This window comes from Sphaerodactylus townsendi, linkage group LG14, assembly GCF_021028975.2.
Source record: "Sphaerodactylus townsendi isolate TG3544 linkage group LG14, MPM_Stown_v2.3, whole genome shotgun sequence".
NCBI classification, from domain to species: Eukaryota; Metazoa; Chordata; class Lepidosauria; order Squamata; family Sphaerodactylidae; genus Sphaerodactylus; species Sphaerodactylus townsendi.
Genome location: NC_059438.1, coordinates 27,022,270 through 27,040,010, shown reverse-complemented (window position 1 = coordinate 27,040,010; position 17,741 = coordinate 27,022,270). Strand labels below are relative to the sequence as shown.

The following is a 17,741-nucleotide window of genomic DNA, read 5'->3' as shown; positions in this document are numbered from 1 at the left end:
TGTGTGGGAGAGAGGGAAAGCAAACCTGCAAGAAATCTTTTTTTTAAAAAAAATGCCTGACTACAAACACTGTTTCTGGCATCAGACTCCCTATCATGTGCAAATGCAAAGTCACAGAAAACAGACTTCAACTTCAGTAACCTTTTCTTAGGCAAGCATTGCCAAAAATGCATTCTGAGTGCATGTTTTTTTAACAGTGTGTTCCAAGTTCTTCTACCGGGTTGTGTTGTTACAGCTGAGAGACATATACTTAAATGGGTACAGCTCATACCCTTTAATAGTTAGTGGCCATACCAGAAGTCACTTCCTGAAGTGCAAAAGGTGTACATTTACCTCTCAGAATTTCTGCTAGCACAGAGCAAAGATCTCCTGTGATGTGTCATACATGATGATTTATCTTGGGCCAAAGCCTGATGCAAACAAACCTTTGGTTAGCGATAGGCCTTTTGGCTTGAAAACACCGTGAGGAATGTGAGACTTTTGGAAAGAATCTCCCTCGAGGTGGTAGATACAGAGTTGAATGCTGGGGAACAGAAATGGCTTCAAGCTACATTTGTCTGAACCGGACCTTGGATGCATCTGGTTTCAATCATGGTAAGAACAAGTTATTGCAGGCTCCCTGGAGGGGGGAGGCTATTCACATTCCAACATCTACTTTTGGGATGCTTTTTTCTGCCAACGCAGCACATGTACTCCCCTGCCAGTGTGTGCAGGGGCCGGGGCTGAGAGACACGGACAGCCCTTCTGGGCTGACCTTAGCCTAGCATCTGCTAATGATTCCCCACCTTGCCTCCACCTCTCTGCAGTGGGCTGTGTTTAAAAAGACTGTCCCGGAGTAGGCTGAGCTGGCTGGAGAGCAGAACTCACGATGGGCAGCTTCCTTGGACCTGCAGCGCTCTTTCTGTTCCTCTTCCAGCCTGCGAGCCCGTTCTGGCTTTTAGATGTGCTGTTCCCACCCAGTTCCACTCCAGAAGCTGCCCTCGCCAACAACACCCCTCCTGTGGTGCTTGGTAAGTTGGGCAAAGCCTGGCGGGGGATATGTAGCAAAACTGGTAGCAATCGGGAGGGGGTGGCATACCCCTGCAGGTAAGGCTTAAGCCTGGGTACATGGTCCAGTGCGGGGGGTGGGGGGGGGCGGGCTTGAGATGATTGGCTTAGCTAAGGTTGACAACCTCTAGAAAGGGACTCAGAGATCTCCTATAATAACAGCTGATATGAAGACTACAAAGATCACTTCCTCTGGAAGAAATAGCTGATTTCAAAAGGTTTTCTTTTTTGCATTATACCCCACTGAGGCCCTTCCGTGAACCCCGCCTTCCTCAGTTTCCACCTCAGTTCTCCAGGGTTTTCCCAATGCAGAACTGACAACCCTAAGATTAGTCTTAGGCAGGCAATTGGAATAGCACAGGGCTCCTCTCAAAGGCACTGAATATTGCATGGGGAAGAGGCTGAAACACTCAAGACCTGAAATGCTGGAGAGCACTTGTTGTCCGATACGCTGCTTTGCATGGGAGGATCTAACTAACTTCTCAAAGGATCTGGAATGAAAAAGAAACATGCCAGGATCAAGGAGTTGTATGTTTCTGCTGCTGGTCCCCGCAAGGTTAGCTCAGGATCAGACATATTCCCACGGAGCTTCCTGGAGATCATGGGTTGCTTAACCAATTCCAACCTGGCCATTGCATTTTGATGCCACAGTCTATGGGCCTTGTGCTCTCAATGGAGTCAACTTTGCTGGTTTCTGCATCTGCCAGGATGGACAGGGTTACCTGCCTGCTTTTCAACTTCCCAAGGTGAACTTGAAGTCTTTTAAAATGATTTTTAATCCGATTTAAGTACCGATCAATGGGAAATGTTCAAACCAGTATGCCCGAAGAAGCAATTCCTGTTTCTGAGGGAGATAGCCACCTAATGCTAGACAGAGCAATAGCCTGGAACAAAACAAAGGCCAATTACACACAAGGTGCCTGCTGCATGGTGAGGGTGAATGTCTGTTGCAGCAAGATTTCTTATACAGACGTATTTCCTCGAGCCCTGCTTCCACTTTCCATTCTCTCCATGGCAGGTGAGACAGCCTGTAGCACGATTTTAGTTTTGTTTCACCACCAGGGCAGGCAGATTTGCTATTGAGCATAGCTTTACCCTGGACATCTTCTCTCTGCCTTCAGTCAGCCTACCTAGCTCCACTCTTCCCATTCTGTTGCATTGCACACCCTCGCCTGCCCCTTCCATGTTGCTGGCTAAGAGCAGCAGTGGCATAGTAGTTAAGAGCAGGTGTACTCTAATCTGGAGGAACCGGGTTTGATTCCCCGCTCTGCCGGTTGAGCAGTGGAAGCTAACCTGTGCACTCCAACACACGCCAAGGGTGACCTTGGGCTAGTCACAGTTCTCTCTCAGCCCCACCTACCTCACAGGCTGTTTGTTCTGGGGGGAGGGAAAGGAGATTGTCAGCCCCTTTGAGTCTCCTATAGGAGAGAAAGGGGGGATATAAATCCAACACTTCTTCTTCATGGAAAAGAAGCTCACTCATTCAGACTTAGTCAAAGCATACTGACCTCCACCTTCTCATGTTGATAAATCAAGATATCAACATAATAAAAACAGAGAGTGCTTGGAAATAAAAAGTCCCTATGTCCTCTGGCGGCGGCAGCAGCAGCAGCAGCAGGAGGTGTGTGTGTGTTATGGATGGGGGGGGGGGTATCAGCTATAGCACAATGTCCCCTTCTTTGACAGTGTGTGGGCCAGGGAACTCCTTTACTCTTTCATTGGAGGGAATTATTTTTGGAACAGAAATATCAATAGAAGTGCAGTTCAAAGGCTAAGTCAGCAGATTTAAAAACTGAGTATAATAAGATCTGTACCTTTAAGAATAAGCTGATGGGTGGAGTTAAGTGCATGCCCAGGAGTGAGTACCTTCTCGTGTGTAAACAGAGAAACGTGAGGAGACCCCGCTACAACCCCACTGCGCACTGAAGAGTCTCAAGGTAAGCATTCCATGCATAATGGGCCAAAGAAAGCTGAACAGCAGAAAATTATAGGATGATCAGCTTCTTTATGATGAATGTATAATTTGGGAATGTATAATTAGGGTAGGAAGGCTGAAGGGTGGATTTCAGGCAACCGCCAAAACAATGCTAAGAAAGAACAATTTTTGCTGACATTAGTTTACTTCATTTATACCCCATATTTCTCCTCAACGGGATCCAAAACAGTTTACATCATTCACCTCTTCTCCATTTTATCCTCACAATAACTATGAAGTAGGTTAGTCTGAGAGTATGTGATGGGTTCAAGCTCATAACCCAATCCAAAATGGGGTGGGTGGGTAGAATGGCATCCAGGGACGATGGCACCCCACTGCCTCCAAAGAAGCAATTGGCAGCATGGGCACTGGGGCAGCAAACAGCCACCACAGGGACTAACTTCTGGGTAAGTCCCTCAGTAAGTCCCTCAATCAGCCACTGAGGTAAGTCCCTTGGCACTGGCATTTGTGCCATTTTGCATGTCACTGGTGGCACAAACCCCAACACAACCCTTCCACCACTTCCAGTGTGACTTCAGCCCCCCTTCCTTTGGACTGCGCAGTTAGCAAGCTTCCCTGGCAGAGTGGGGATATGGCCCTAGCCTGATGTTCTAACCACTGTACACATCGCTGCCATTCTTGCTACTGGACTCACAGAGGAAGATTTAGTTTCACAACTGTCCCTTTGGTTAAAGCAGTGATTCTCAACCTGTGGGTCGGGACCCCTTGGGGGTCGAACGACCCTTTCACAGGGGTCACCTAAGACTCTCTGCATCAGTTTTCTCCATCTGTAAAATGGATAAATGTTAGGGTTGGGGGTCACCACAACATGAGGAACAGTATTAGAGGGTTGCTACATTAGGAAGGTTGAGAACCACTAGGTTAAAGGAAGGGGAGCTCTATCCCAGACTAAATCTGGCAATCTTTGCTTCACTACCTTTAGCCTGCTTCAAGAGAGTCTCTCAACTGGCCTCCGATTCCCCCTCCCCTTTTGTCTGAGTCCCTATTGATCCCCTCTGTGAGATTATTTCCTTGCACAATTTCTTTCTGGCAAACGGCACTAGCTGGACTTTGTTTTGTTTGCCCAGGAAACGAAAAATGGATCTGTTGACATTCTATCTGCTCTCATTGTTCCTTTTTATTACATTTTTATCCTGCTTTTCTTTCATGGAGCTTGAAGCGGATCACTTGTTTATAAGATGAGAAGAGTTTTCCTGCCTCCTTCTTAGGAGGCATCACTGCCGTGCCCAAAAAAATTTCTATTTTTGCACTCTCCCCTTTTTATCCTTACATCAATCTTCTGAGGTAGATTAGATTGCAAAAGGATAGCTGGCTTGAGGTAATTGAACAAGCTTCCACGGCAGATTTGAACCTGGTTCTCTTAGATCTCGGGCTGACACTCTAACCACCACACCCCACTGACTTTCTCTGGTGACCATAATGCAGTGCTTCTGCAATGGTGTGCTGGAGGGCCCTCCAGAAAGAACAGGGTTGCATAATCTGAGTGATTTGGACATGGTGCCTGGGAACGGTGGGTTTTGGGGAGGACATCAACAGAAACATGATGTCATAGAGCAGGGGTTCCCAACACAGTCCCCATAGGTGCCATGGCACCCACTGACAACTTTTTTGGCACCCGTCAAGTGTTTTTAGGAAGTGGGTGAATTCAGGTAGAGCTTTTTCCCAGTAACACTCCTGACTGAATTGGCCGGCAGCTTTTGAAAAATGTTGCTTTGACACATGTGCCACCATACCACAAAGATCTGCACTGGGCATTATTCTGCATGTGCGGAAGGGGCCTCAGAGCTCTGTTTGAGGATCAGGCAGAATCATACTCACAACTCTGGGCTTATATAAACTGTACTCTGTGGATTTCTCAAGCTTCAGTTCACTGTAGCCCTTTTTAAACCTAACAAATCGGAGATCCGAAATGACATGTTTGCCCACCAGTTGAGCAAGAAGATGAAAGTGTTTTCAGGCTTTTCCCTCTCTTTTGTAGGATGGGAATCGTCTCGTGTTCCTGTGCAGTGAGCATAAGAAAAGCCCTGCAGGATCAGACCAGTAGTCTATCTAGTCAAGCTTCCTGTTTCACTCATGATTAACCAGTTCTTCTGCAGGTCCAATAAGAGGGCACAGAGGCTGAGCCCTTCACCTGATGTTGCCTCCTGGCCCTGGAATTGGGAGGCTGGCTGCCTTTGAACTTGGAGGTTGACCTTAATCATCACATCTAGTAGCCACCAATACACCTTTCCTCCATGAATCTGTCTAACCCCCTTTTAAAGGTGTCTATGCCAGTGGCCATTACTACATCCTCCAGCAGTGAATTGTGCATTTTAATAACTTGCTGTGTAGATAAGTATTTTCTTTTGTCCTTCCTGAATCTACTCTCCGTTAGCTTCATCAAACACCCTCAAATTCTAGTATTTTGAGAGAGGGCAAGAAAAAAATGATCTTTTAAACTGTCTCCACCCCGTGCATAATTTTGCAAACCTCTGTCTCGCACCTTAGTCTTTTCTTTTCTAAACTGAAAAGTCAGCCTTTCCTCACAGTGAACGTACTCCAACCGCCTATCAGGGGGAAATGACACAATCCGTGCCTGGCCAAACTTTGCAGACTGCCCGATGCAGTTTATGGAAAGTTATGTCCCCAACTCCAGGAATCCTGGCCAAAAACAAGAGGCTCCTGACCTGCAGTTCAAAGTCACAGTATGGGTACAGGTTTACAAAGCTCTTCCCACCCAAAGCCTTTTGCTTGATGCAATTCATGAAAAGCCAGAGGCCTGGTCCAGAGACCCAGCAAGCCTCACAGACATAAGCCAGCCTTCTCTATTTTTAAAGCCACAAAGGGTGAGGGCCAAGGACCAGATGACCAAGTCTTCTTCTCTGTTTGCAGTAGAGAGTATGTGTATTTGCAAGATTCACATGAGGCTGGATTCCTAGAGAAATACAGCTTCCCAGCAACCAGCATAATGCTTCTGACAAGTGCTGTAGACAACAGTAGACAAGACTAGACAAGTGTTTTAGATTCAAGGGAGAGAATGTGGCTCAGTGATAGAGCATCTGCTTGGAATGCAGAAAACCCCAGGTTCAATTCCCCGCAGCTTCAATGAAAAGAATCAGGTAGCTGCTGCAAGTCTAAGTAGACAAAACTCACCTTGATGGAAACAGTGGTCTGATTCAGTATAAGGCAGCTTCATGTGTGGTTCATGTGTAGGAGCAACAGACTCTGATAAATGAAAATCTGTCAGCCACAAAAGGCTCAAGGTTGCCATGATTTTAGTCGCTCCCCTCGCTGCTTCTGTGCTTTTCATAGCCTGACATGCAAACATACAGTCTAAACCAGGGGTAGGGAACCTGCGGCTCTCCAGATGTTCTGGAACTACAATTCCCATCAGCCTCTGTCAGCATGGCCAATTGGCCATGCTGGTGAAGCTGATGGCTGATGGAAATATGGATAATTTATCTGAATCCTAGTCTAAACCGCAGTTCTAGTCTAAACTGGAAATGCCTGATTCTGTTGATTGTATTTGACTAACTCTGTGCAATCAGTGGCGTAGAAGGTTAAGAGCTCGTGTATCTAATCTGGAGGAACCGGGTTTGATTCCCAGCTCTGCCGCCTGAGCTGTGAAGGCTTATCTGGGGAATTCAGATTAGCCTATGCACTCCCACACACGCCAGCTGGGTGACCTTGGGCTAGTCACAGCTTCTCGGAGCTCTCTCAGCCCCACCTACCTCACAGGGTGTTTGTTGTGAGGGGGGAAGGGCAAGGAGATTGTAACCCCCTTTGAGTCTCCTGCAGGAGAGAAAGGGGGGATATAAATCCAAACTCTTCTTCTTCTAATCCTCCTTGAGTCCCAGTGAGAAAGGCAGGCTATAAGCAATGTTTAAAAAGTAGATAAAAATTAATGTTGCTGATCCAAGCACATCTCTATGCAACTACTGTTAAAAGGCCAGGAGCTGAGGAGAAAAGCCTAAAGATGGCAGGCCTACCCCTCAGCCTTTAGCATCTTCCGCAATGGCCAATGCATACACAGCTACATAACTGTCGTTTCCTTAAGACATAGAAACCAATCTATTGAACCTGTGGTTTAAGCATCTCTTTCTCATTCTGCTGACCTGCGGGTTGCCTCAAGTTTTAACCTTAAGGAACCGAAGTTAAAGGAAAGGCCAAGCTAAGACGACAGCCTGATGTTGGTCAACTGGATGTTAACTATCATAAAAGGCTAGAGGACTACTTCACCATCTGGCTGAACCTCAACATGTTCCTGCCTCTGGGGGTGGACTGTTGGATTGATAATACCAGGTAGGTGCATTTATGCTGGGACAGATGCGACCTGTGGTTTTGTACTACTGAACAGGAAAGCTCTCTTATGAGGCACAAATTCAGCACACGTAATGGGGAAACTGGATCCCACAGTTGCCAACTGTAGAAGCTTCTGCATGGGGAGAATGCAGAAAATGCAGGAAATCACTGTTACATTCATAAAACATTATGTTCATTCTGATCATGATTCCTGGGGCTCCCTGATCTTTCCCCTTTCAACCAGATCAAAGGATGCCCTTCTGTGATTTACTTCAAAGGAAGAGCTATGGGGGGGCTGGGAAAGAACACCCACGTAAACACTCTTTGCATAGCCATTCTAAGAGGACGACAGAAATCACATTGTCTCCTCCTGGCCAGTGTTACCAGTCTCAGGCGAGGGAGGAGAGAACCAAAATTCTTCCTGATCTCCTGACCACACAGATCAGTTCCCGTGAAGTTAGGAATGTCAACTCTGTCTTGGGAAATTTCCTAGTGATTTTGTGGTAGTGCCTGGGGAGGGCACTCAGCAGAGATGTAATACTCTAGAGCAGGGGTCCCCAACCTTTTTGAGCTTGTGAGCACATTTGGAATTCTAACACAGCATGGTGGGTGCAACCACAAAATGGCTGCGGCAAAATGGTTGCCACAGGAGGTGGAACCAGCCATCGAAGGGTTCCAACACTTCAGCACCTTGGACTGTGGCACTTCAGTAACACTTCAGCACCTTGGACTGTGGTTGCAGAGGATGCCAAAGCAACACTAAAAAAATCTGCACAGCCAATCAAGTTTCTAATAATCAGTCAAAAGGCTTGCTGGGCAAAAGCCCTCCCTGGCCCCTCCCACTTCCTAAGAAGCATTTGTTGGGCACCAGAAAAAGTGTTGATGGGAGTCATGGCACCCACAGGCACCACATTGGTGACCCCTGCCCTAGAGCCCACCCTCTGAAGTTGACATTTCCTCTGTATTCTAGAGATCAGTTGTAACTAGATCACAGTTAGTACAACTGCCCAATGAGGAATGGTTAAAATGCTTAGGGTTGTTTAGCTTAGAAAATAAGGAGATGTCTATAAAATCATGCACAATGTGGGGAGAGTGAACAGGGCTTTTACCACTGATCTCCTCTTCTCCCTGTCACATTGTTCCAGCTGAAGGGTGAGCAATGCAAAACAGACAAACGGTAGTATTTCTTCACACAATGCATTGTTACATTTTTGAACTCCCTGGTGATGGTTGCCAACTTGGACGGCTTTAAGAGGGGAGTGGATATGTTCAAGGAAGATAGGGCTATCCATAGCCACTAGTCAACTGGATATTATGATGCATACCTATTCTCTCTCAGAGGAGCATGTTCATTATATTAAGTGTTGTGGATCACAGGTAGGGTAATGCTACTGCAGTCGTCTTGTTTGTGGGCTTCCTAGAGGCACCTGGTGGGCCACTATGTGAACAGACTGATGGACTTGATGGACCTGGGTCTGATCCTGCAGGGATTTTCTTATGTTCTCATATTCACAGAGTCCCAGTCTGAGGTTGGTAACCCTACCTGGAGAAAAGGGCAGCTCTGCAGCATGACCTCTACAATATCCTATCTCCACTGAACTCCCTGGGCATTGGCTCCAAATATCCTGGCATTTCCCACGCCAGAGTTAGGAACCCTACTTTTGACCCCTTGAAAGATTCTGTGGAACGACACCCAGTCCAGCCCATTCTCTGCTGGTGGTCAGCCTTCAAATTTATAAATGGCCTTAAAGTTTATAGATCCTCTGAAAATGCCAGCCACGGATGCAGGCGAAATGTCAGGAGAAAATGCTACTGGAACATGGCCATACAGTTCAGAAACCCCACAACACCCTGGCCTTAAAGTTATCTTCTGGCTTTCACCTGACTGGCAGAGAAGAGTTGGTCTTGGTTTCTAAATGAAGGGAAAGAAAAGGTAAATGGCATAGACCTTGAGGATAACACGTGCATAAGCAGGAGGTAACCATTACAGCAATTCTGACTGTGATAGTTTTTAAAGTCAGTCTTAAGGTTTGCAGTGGTTGGGAGAAGAAAAAATTGAAGTGATAGCTGTATTGGTCCTTGCACCCATGTCTGCTCTCTCCTTTGCCTACAGGGTGGTATACAACAGGACAACCCAGAGAATGTCCAATGCACCAGGTGTCCATGTCCGAGTCCCTGGGTTTGGCAAAACCTACTCTGTGGAATATCTGGACAGCAGTAAACTGGTTGGTAAGAGGATCTCTTCAGTGCCAAAGAAGCCATTCAACCCCATCTACCAAGACTAAGAACTTTGCCTGCCTTCAGTCTATTCTATCATTCAACAGTACTGGCAGGGAAGGATAGAATGCATGCAGAGTTGGTTAACCACCTCAGCACTTCTCCTTGTGTTTGTGCTCTGCCACCCATCTCCAAGATGGGATGTCTCCAATATAGGCATGTGGTAGAAATGCTTGTTTCTGTGATGTGCTGCCCTTGCTTGAGAAAACAATTAAAGTTCAGCCATCTCTGTATGTATATGTGAGAGAATATGGATTTGTGACAGGTTCTACCTCAGTGGAGCCAGGCCCTATAACAAAAGAATGGAAACTTCGGGGAATGTTTCCTGAGGGATAATTTTTTTAGGTCCACTGATAGCTTTGTTGAAACTATGGACATTTGAAGGAGGTGACTTCTCCCAGCTGAATGAAAGCTAGGTCTCTGTGTGAAAAAGAGACATCCTGGCTAAGAGTCTGAGACAAGAAAGCAGAGACTTCTGGGATTTGGCTGAAGCACCAAGTGAGTGTGTGTGTGGAAAGGTGGGAGAAGTGGCAGGCTCTTTTTGTTCAATGTGAACTGGATGCTGGATAATGGATCTGGTGTCCTGGAAATTCTTTGCCTCCTTCTGTAGTATGTAAACAGAACAGCTTTTTACCCCAACCTGGACATTATGTAATGCTACTCTAATTTAAAAACAAGGTCTCTAATTTATTTGACCTTATGCTGGAAGAACAGTTTGACCTGGTTTATTTGACTGAAACTTGGCTGGATGCATCTGACCATGTTACTCTATCAAAAGTAGTGCTGGCTGGGTACACAGTCCAACACACCCAAACAGAAGGTGAGTGTGGAACAGAGATGGAGAGGGTGTTATCCTCTGAGAGTCTTTCTCCTCCAGCAGATTGGCAATGCAAACAGGTGCAGGCAGTGACTGTGTGTCCCTTGACCAAGCACAGATTGAGCATTCTTCTGGTTTACCATTTGCTTAGCTTGCCATTAGGTAGTGGTGATCTCTGGTCTGGTATGCAGGGGAGGGGGGGGGTGTTCCCAGACTTCAACATAGATGCTGACCTTGCTTGCCTTGTCAGGATTGGCTCAGTATGTTTTGGCTACCATGAACCCACCCAATGTTACACTGGGCCCAGCATATGGAAAAGGTCACATACTTCATTTAATCTTCTGCACTTAGCAGTTTCTGGTGATCTACTCGAAAGCTTGAAATCTAACCAGCACCTTAGCCAAATTGTTATCTGAAGATGACTTATTTAAAGATGGGTCTCTTGCCTCTTCAAGAACAGTGGATAAATTAAATTAGGTCAGCCTTGGAGGTTTCTGGATTTCATGAGTTCTCTAGAAGTGCTGATGGATGTTGGGCATATGATTAGTGACTCTGGAAATTTGTATACCCAACTGTATATCACTTTGACTCAATAGTCACAAGCTGCCATTTCTGTGCAGAGTCAGTGTCTCAATACTGTGGTAAAGTAATTAAGGCAAAATAAGCTAAAATTGAATCCAGATAAGAATGAATTAATGCTGATTGGAAAAATAGCTTCATTGAATGGGGTAATTCTCCCCATTATTGACAAGGTACAACTTTCATTGAAGGATTTTGTCAAAAGCTTGAGCGTCCTATTTAGATCGAGATCAGCTAATAGAAAAACAGACAGATACAGTTACTTGCATTTCATTTGGAAAGTTTCTGCAGACATCTGATCCTAGCCATGCTGACCTGTGCTTTGTTAACTTTGAGGATAGTTTACTGTAGCACATTCTACATGAGGCTGCCCTTGAAGACTATGCAGAAACTTCTACTGGGGCAAATGTGGTAGCCTGTTTGTAATCGAGGGTTGCCTCAACTGGCCCAACTGCTGTGTCAGGCTTGAGGAAAACCAGGGAGACGTTTGCAAAATGAAATGTAGACAAAGGTGTGCAGGTCAGAGACCAATGAAAATATAAAGTGGGCCATCAAGTGACAACCACCTTCTGCTGGTGCTATGAAATTCCTCCTGAAGAGGTTTTCCAGGCAAGAGATGAGCATAGCAGCCCCAGCAGTCTTTCTTGCTTCTCTTCCATCCAAGTACCAACCCTGCTCTAATAAGGGCTAGCCTGGGCTAACCTGTAAGAAAAGATGTAGCATATAATGCAGTGCATTTAAAACACCCTATAATACAATCTACAGAGAAACGTATAGTGCAGTGTTTCCCTTCCATTTGACCTCACCGATCTTTCTCCCTTTCTGCAGGGTATATGCACACCCTGGTGCAACATCTGGTCAATAATGGCTATGTGAGAGATCACACTGTGAGAGCTGCTCCTTATGACTGGAGGACTGGACCCAGTGAGTATGATCGAGTTGAATTTAGAAGGCTAAAAACTGTACTGAACAAGTCCGAGTGCCTTGACTTAACAGGCCCTTGACCCAGAAACTAGGCTCTGAGTCAGAATACTCTCTATATCCACCGGCCAGGCACTGTCTTCAGAGCTGGGGGAGGTGTAATTTGGTACAAAAATTCTGGGGAAAATGACACTACGAACAGATTGAGTTTCTGAGAGCTCTCTGCCACACATTACTGAAAGGGATAATTGCTGGCAACAAGCAGACAGGGTTGCTTCTAACCTCCCCACAAAGCTCTGGGGACCTTTAATTTGACAGGTGGACTAGTCTGGGTTCCTTTCTGACTCTCTAGTTTTGATAAAAGCTAGGATAAGTAAGTGTGAGCCAGCTGTTCAGCTTTTAGAAGCTGCCTATCTGTCTTCTCACCATCACCCCCCCATTTTTTTTTGTAGTTTCCCACTTCTACTTTCTCTGGGTGTTTTATTTTTTCTTTATTTTATTTTTGATCTTTTTGCAAACTTTTTTTCTTTACTGGATCTGCAGTTAGATTTTTAACTGATGGATTATAAAAACTTTTTTAAAAAGGAAAACAGATGATGCTTTTTTCTTATTACACATTGTAAAATCTTATTACATATGTGTCGATATCAGGATGTTAAAGTTTGTGTTTAAGTTTATATGAATTTACTTACCAAAATTATTTTCCTTGACCAGTATTATTGCAGATCTATGTAACTACTACTACTACTTCTCCTCCTCCTCCTCTGCCGCCGCCGCCTCCACCGCCTCCGTCTCCTCTACTAAATTTCTTTTTTACACTTGTGTAATGTTTAGTGGAAAAGTTTTTTAAAATGCAAAATTTGCTTTGAGTTACAGATACCTCCAGATTCTTAACCTTCTTAATGTCTCAACTTGTTTTGGAACCAGACTGTGGTCTGTGGAACAGCATAGCTCTTCTTTCAGGGTTAAGTTATCTGAGTCTGGAGAGGTAGGATTTGAAGTGGTCAAAGACTTGCTTTGGGGTCCTGAGCTTTTAAAGTATTGTCAACATTTGAGGTTGTGGTTCCTTCAGAAAGGAAGAACTAGAAACACTGAATAAGGAACTGGGAACCAACTTTGGTTTTATAAGAGACAATGAGGTATAATCAATATTGTGTCATGGATGGGTTGTTGGCTCTTGAGGAAGATCTCCTCCATGTACCTAGCTGCCTGAGGAAACTCATTGGGCCAACCGTGGAGAAAGACCGGGTAACTCCTATTCTCTAAAACACCCCATTTCAACAGGTGCTTGCATTCTAGGTGCTCTGGAAATTTATAAGGGGCTCTAAAATTATTGAAGTTCTCAGCAGCTGTCAAGTTTAGTAGTGTTGTTTGGGTGCTTCTGTCTAGAAGTCTGGCTGACAATCCTATTTCTGCAGATGATCAAGAAGAATACTTCCACAACCTTCGTGCCCTTGTGGAGGAGATGTATGATGCCTACCAGAAGCCAGTCTTCCTCATGGGCCACAGCCTGGGCAACCTTCTTATCCTGTACTTCCTGCTGCAGCAGCCACAGGACTGGAAAGACCATTTTGTCCAAGGCTTCATCTCTCTTGGGGCTCCCTGGGGGGGAGCTGTGAAGTCCTTGAGAGTCATGGCTTCAGGTAAGGTGCTGAGTGGGTTTGAGAAACCTTGGTGATCCTTCATCTCAGTGGCTGAACCCTCACTATTTCTAGAAGACGAGAACTACTATGTATTTAAAACACCACCTTTCTAAGAAGTATTTGTACAAGTTTCATTGTGGTTTGGATGCCAAACTGCAGCTGCTTTTCTGCAAGCTTCCTCCACAATGTCATTGTTAGTCATTCTATGGTTAATTTGCTGTTTCACTGTGCTTTCTCAAACCACCTTTCAGCTGGTTTTGAGAAGGCATGGAGGAACAACAAGGAAACCACACAAAAGACAACGTGGATAATCGCCACCTGTTAGGAAGCTCAAAGAATTAAAAAACGCTGCAGTTCAAGACCCAAACAGTGTGAAAACCTCTGTGTGAAAAGTGTGGCCTTCTCTCATTTGTACCTATCACCAAAGGTTCTTAGGTTTTCCCAGGTATATTCCCAGTTTTCTCAGGCACCCCCAGACCTGGTGGACAGACATAGTCAGGAACTTCTGTACTTGGAACTTGATTCTTGGAACTGTACTTGGAACTTGTAGGAGCATGATTTGGATCAGAGCAACAGCTGATCTTTCTCTCTGCACTGTTCCCCCTTCTGTAAGGCAGAGATCCACAATGTGGTGCCCATGCGGTGTCCATGGGCACAGAACCTCCCAGTGGCTTTCCTGGTGCTAGTTTACTTCTTCAGCACACCACCCCTTCCCTTAAACAAATAGCTAGTTTGGCTCCCCTTCACCTCACTGAAGCAGATGATACTTCAGAAAAGCACTGGAGGCACAAACTTTGTGTCTGCAGGGAACAGCCATTCAGAAAGAGCTGCCTCCATTGTAGGAGGATGCTTGGTTTGGAACTCCCAACATTTTCCTCCATGGCAACCCTTCTGAGGTGATGCCTACTCCCTATCCAAAATTCCCTATCCAAAATTCTCACAATACTAGAACCAGGGGGCATTCATTGAAAATGCTGGGGGGAAGAATTAGGACTAATAAAAGGAAACACTTCTTCACGCAACGTGTGATTGGTGTTTGGAATATGCTGCCACAGGAGGTGGTGATGGCCACTAACCTGGATAGCTTTAAACGGGGCTTGGACAGCTTTATGGAGGAGAAGTCGATTTATGGCTACCAATCTTGATCCTCTTTGATCTGAGATTGCAAATGCCTTAACAGACCAGGTGCTCGGGAGCAACAGCCGCAGAAGGCCATTGCTTTCACATCCTGCATGTGAGCTCCCAAAGGCACCTGGTGGGCCACTGCGAGTAGCAGAGAGCTGGACTAGATGGACTCTGGTCTGATCCAGCTGGCTTGTTCTTATGTTCTTATGTTCCATAAAATACCCACAGCCTTAACAAAGACCTCTGCTGAAAGGTATGTGTTACTTCAGTTGACAATGTTTGAATGGCAGGTACCAACCAAGGCATCCCGATCATGTCCAGCGTCAAGCTACGTGAAGAACGGCAACTGACCACCAGTAATCCATGGTTGTTCCCAACTGGAATGGCTTGGCCAGATACTCACACCTTCATCTCTACTCCCTTCCACAATTACACATTACGTGACTACAAAAACTTCTTCACTGATATCAACTTTGAGGATGGCTGGTACATGTGGAATGATACTAAGGACCTTCTGAAAGGACTGCCCCCTCCAGGTGTGGAGGTGTACTGTCTGTATGGCACTGAGCAACCCACTCCAGTGACCTATATCTATGATGATCGCTTCCCCTATGAGGACCCTGTGGATATGGTGTACGGGGATGGGGATGACTCCGTCAACAAGGGCAGCCTAGAACTGTGTAAGCGGTGGCATGGTCAGCAGAAAGAAAAGGTGCACGTTATGGAGATGCCTGGGGTTGAGCATCTCAACTTGGTCTTTAATAACCTCACCTTGACCTATGTCAATGAAATCCTGCTTGGAAGCTTTGGGAATACTACAACTGCAGAGGATGAAGGAGGAGAGGAAGAGAAAGGCCCTTTAGAAATGCATCCCACAGCCAGATGAAAGAAGTGAAGGATGCCGATGGCAGCCCGGGTGCTCCCAGGTGCCCATTGGGAACTAAACAAAATGGTGGCCTGTACTTATCTAAATAGCTTCATCTTCTTTTAGGTTGCGGGGGAAGAAGTGTGCTTTACTATGGTACAGAAGCATGGTCACTCTTTTGCTCTATCATATCTACACTGCAATATATGCTACATCCATAGGCACTGTTACTAATACTTCCCCCAGCCCTTTTATTCCGATAGGGAAAGATTGCAAAAACCCTCTTGGCAATTAGCTACTTCATATACTGCACTGGCAATGAGATCGGAAGGCATAAGGGTTCGTGCTTTTCTAATTCTGTCTGAACTGAGGCTATTGAGGTATGAGCGTGGTTATGTTTGCTCCACTTTAAGACACCTGGCAAGCAGAGAGTTGCTGGAAAAAGCAAAATATTCCCTGTTTTTGGTAGGCTCCACCCTACTTTATATGGATGGCAAGCAGGGGGCTGGTCCACAATCTTGCCACTAGAACAGTGGTTCTCAACCTTCCCAATGGCTACGACCCTTTAATACAGTTCCTCATGTTGTGGTGACCCCCAACCCTAACATTTATCCATTTTATAGATGGAGAACACTGATGCAGAGAGTCTTAGGTGACCCCTGTGAAAGGGTCGTTCGACCCCCAAAGGGGTCCCGACCCCCAGGTTGAGAACCACTGGACTAGAAGACTGACTGGCTCCCACTGCTGGACTATGCATTCTCACAGAATGGTTCAGTTATATAGACAAATGCCAATTTCTTAAAGTCTGCGAGCTTGGATTTGCCTTGCTCATCCTGGCTGTCTGGTGGGGCAGGAGTAGTTTGTAAAACAAAGGTAAGGTCAGACTGAAACTCCCTTTCCCATTCAACTCTTGATAGGAGAGGAACTCTCCTTTTGATCACCCTCCCGAATGGGGAGTTGTTTACCTTGGCAGTTTTCGCATCCTTGCGTAACTTCTGTTAGTTGTGAGCTTAAGTGCAAAAATTATGTTATCTGGAAAGTTAAATTCCACAATGTTGTTGCAATACAACATGACCAAAGGCTGGATTTATGAGATACTATTGATTTATGTAACAAAGACTTCATTCAGTGCAAGTGGAAACGGCTTCAAGTCAAGGGGATGACCCCATGTCCTCAGATGCTGAGGAGAGTAGTGATGGAAATAGGTGATAAAAGGACGGGTGTTGGGGCAGAGTGTGAACACACCCCGACCTTGCATCTATGTGGAGACGCTGTGCTAAGATTCTACACCACACAGTCCACAGCAGAAATCAGGCAGGGTAATGCTGCGCATTTCCAGAGATGCCACTCATCTAGTGCTTTGTGAACTGATTTACTATTGGGAAAGATGTTGCCAATCTTTTATGTAGTGCTTCCTTCTGAAATACAAATGACATCATAAAAGTCCTCTATTTGAAAAACTGTTTTGAAAGAACACTGCATTCTGTTCAGCAAAGGGAAGGGTTACAAGAAGGATTTGTTCATTTACTTCATTTACATGCAGGCTTACCAGATGCACACCTGTAGTGACTCCTGGCCTGTCATCAATCGCCCATGCCTCACCAAGTGAGCAGTAAGAGAAAAATGGGGGGGGGGGGGAATGCCATCACCCCGCCCAATATATATATATAAACCTTTAATGGCATAATTAAAACAGCAGCAATATACCAGAAAAATGGCGACCTCAGTGTAATGATACAATCTCCAGTACAGTTATAACCGTTTGCTGATGACAGAGCACAAAAAGTTAGCCAGCGCTTCCAATACACTTGCAGAACCACAATCCAACATCGTTACCACAATTGATAGATTAATATTATCAATGGGGGGTTTTAACCACGGGTTTAGATATTTATTCCTGGCTAAACTGTGTAACGGGCAGTGTAATATCACGTGTTGGATTGATTCTTCGTAAGCTGAACTGCAGGGACAAAATCTTTCATTAAAGAGCACTTTCATGTATTCTGCCCTGCAATTGGTAGCTGAAGGGAGAATAATATTGCACCTGGCAAAAGGAGTCCAGGAGCTGCGTCGCATAATTGTTGGGTTCCTAAGACCAAATGGAAATACTTAGCCATGGAAGGTATAGGGGTTTATTAATATGGGGTATACCCAAGTGCAAGGGAGAGCAAGCGTTTATTAGCCTGCTGC

The 17,741-nt window shown here is 45.5% G+C and overlaps 1 protein-coding gene across 1 annotated transcript; it reads left to right on the top strand.

Moving 5' to 3' along the window:
* Nucleotides 1–691: 691 nt before the first annotated feature.
* On the top strand, nucleotides 692–17,011 carry LCAT (lecithin-cholesterol acyltransferase). Its single transcript, XM_048516035.1, has 6 exons — nucleotides 692–1,010; nucleotides 7,177–7,324; nucleotides 9,438–9,553; nucleotides 11,826–11,921; nucleotides 13,337–13,561; nucleotides 14,977–17,011. Exons 1-6 carry the CDS (start codon nucleotides 869–871, stop codon nucleotides 15,570–15,572), a joined length of 1,323 nt encoding a protein of 440 aa, XP_048371992.1. The 5' UTR covers nucleotides 692–868; the 3' UTR covers nucleotides 15,573–17,011.
* Nucleotides 17,012–17,741: the final 730 nt, after the last annotated feature.